At 54.1% G+C, this 1,271-nt stretch overlaps 1 protein-coding gene across 1 annotated transcript in view; it reads right to left on the bottom strand.

Annotated features, from left to right (window-relative positions):
- Nucleotides 1-1,271, bottom strand: part of SRCIN1 (SRC kinase signaling inhibitor 1) — a 45,187-nt gene that overhangs the window by 25,641 nt on the left and 18,275 nt on the right. Inside the window, exons 12-13 of the mRNA XM_010843137.1 lie at nt 381-473; nt 86-129 (exon numbers count right to left, since the gene is read on the bottom strand). Of these exons, the coding sequence (XP_010841439.1) occupies nt 86-129; nt 381-473 (137 nt within the window). The remainder of the gene's footprint in view (nt 1-85; nt 130-380; nt 474-1,271) is intronic.

The raw sequence follows: 1,271 nt of genomic DNA, 5'->3' as shown, positions 1-1,271 counted from the left end.
TTGTAGCCCCTTTACAGACTAGGGAAAGACCAGAGAGGCTAATAGAGGGCAAGCACCTCTGGGGGAGGGAGAAAGGGTCACTCACGTGCTGAGGGGGTGGCTGCTCCATTGGAGCCTTCGATCTTCTCACTGTGGTACAGGGAAAAGATGGCCATCATGGGGTCCAGGCTGGCCCCAACCGTCAAAGCTGGGTAAGACTTTAACGTAAACTCCTCCAGTCCCCTGGTCTCAGGATGGAGTCCCCAAGAAAGGAAGGGATTCACCCCCAGCACCATGATGAGACATGGGCAGAGCTGAGCCCAGGGCTCTTGCTGCTCACTTTCCCTTCCTCTTGCCCCAACCACAGGCCTTTGGCAGTGGTGTTGGGAAAAGAACCTCACCTGGGGGTCTCAGGCTCTGAACCTCGCAGTAGGGCACTCTGCACCAGGCCTGTGAGGCTGGCAATTTGCTTCTCCATGGCCTCCATGCGCTCCCTAGGGAAGACAGTAGCCTTGATCAACCCCATCGCTGGGCATGGGGTCCCTCCTGCCCAGCCCCCCTCTCCTAAGATTGATAATTAGAGGAAAACCATTTCCTCCTCAGCACACAGACAATTCAAAGGGCCTCAACACCTAAGGATCAAGTCTACAGCCCTCCCACACACATAACTTTGGAAATGCCCTTCCCCATTTGACAGTCACCTTCTCCCTCTCCAGACTCATCTCTTCATCACTAGCTCCCTAATGGGCCCCACCCAGGCCTCTCTGGACCTCTGCACATGTATTCCCCTTGCTAGGCACGCCCTTCTCCCTTCCTCTTCTCTGAAGTCATCCCAGAGTACCCAACTACCTTAGGAGTACACCCTCCCAAGGGAAGAACAAGTTTTTTTGTTTGTTTTTTTTCACTGTGTCTCCCCCACTAGACAGGGCAGGAGCTGGGTTTGCCCAATTTGGCATAAACAGTGCCCAGTGCAGTGCCTGGCACACAGGCCACAAGAAAGCTATGTGAATGTATCATTTCTCCTCACCTCTCAGTGGTGCTGCTTGAGGGCAGAGGGGGGCAGGTCAGTGCCATGGTTACCTCCTCCAGCCTTGCACCCTTAGCAAGAAGCTGGATGATAGGCAAGAGTTCCCCAACTCGGAGGCTACTTAAAGAAATGTGCCCCTCTCATCCCCACTTCTTACAAGCACCCCCTCCCCAGTGGACTTCAGCTGGCCTTGTGCTGGACAGCTCTCATGGTGGCACGTTTTGTGCCTGAGCAGGAAAGGCATTAAATAAAGAGTTGTGCTCTA

The sequence above is a fragment of the Bison bison genome, unplaced genomic scaffold, assembly GCF_000754665.1.
Source record: "Bison bison bison isolate TAMUID 2011002044 unplaced genomic scaffold, Bison_UMD1.0 scf7180017864180, whole genome shotgun sequence".
Lineage (NCBI taxonomy): Eukaryota > Metazoa > Chordata > Mammalia > Artiodactyla > Bovidae > Bison > Bison bison.
Note: the sequence above shows the minus strand (reverse complement) of the source record. Positions and strands in the feature narration are given on the sequence as shown.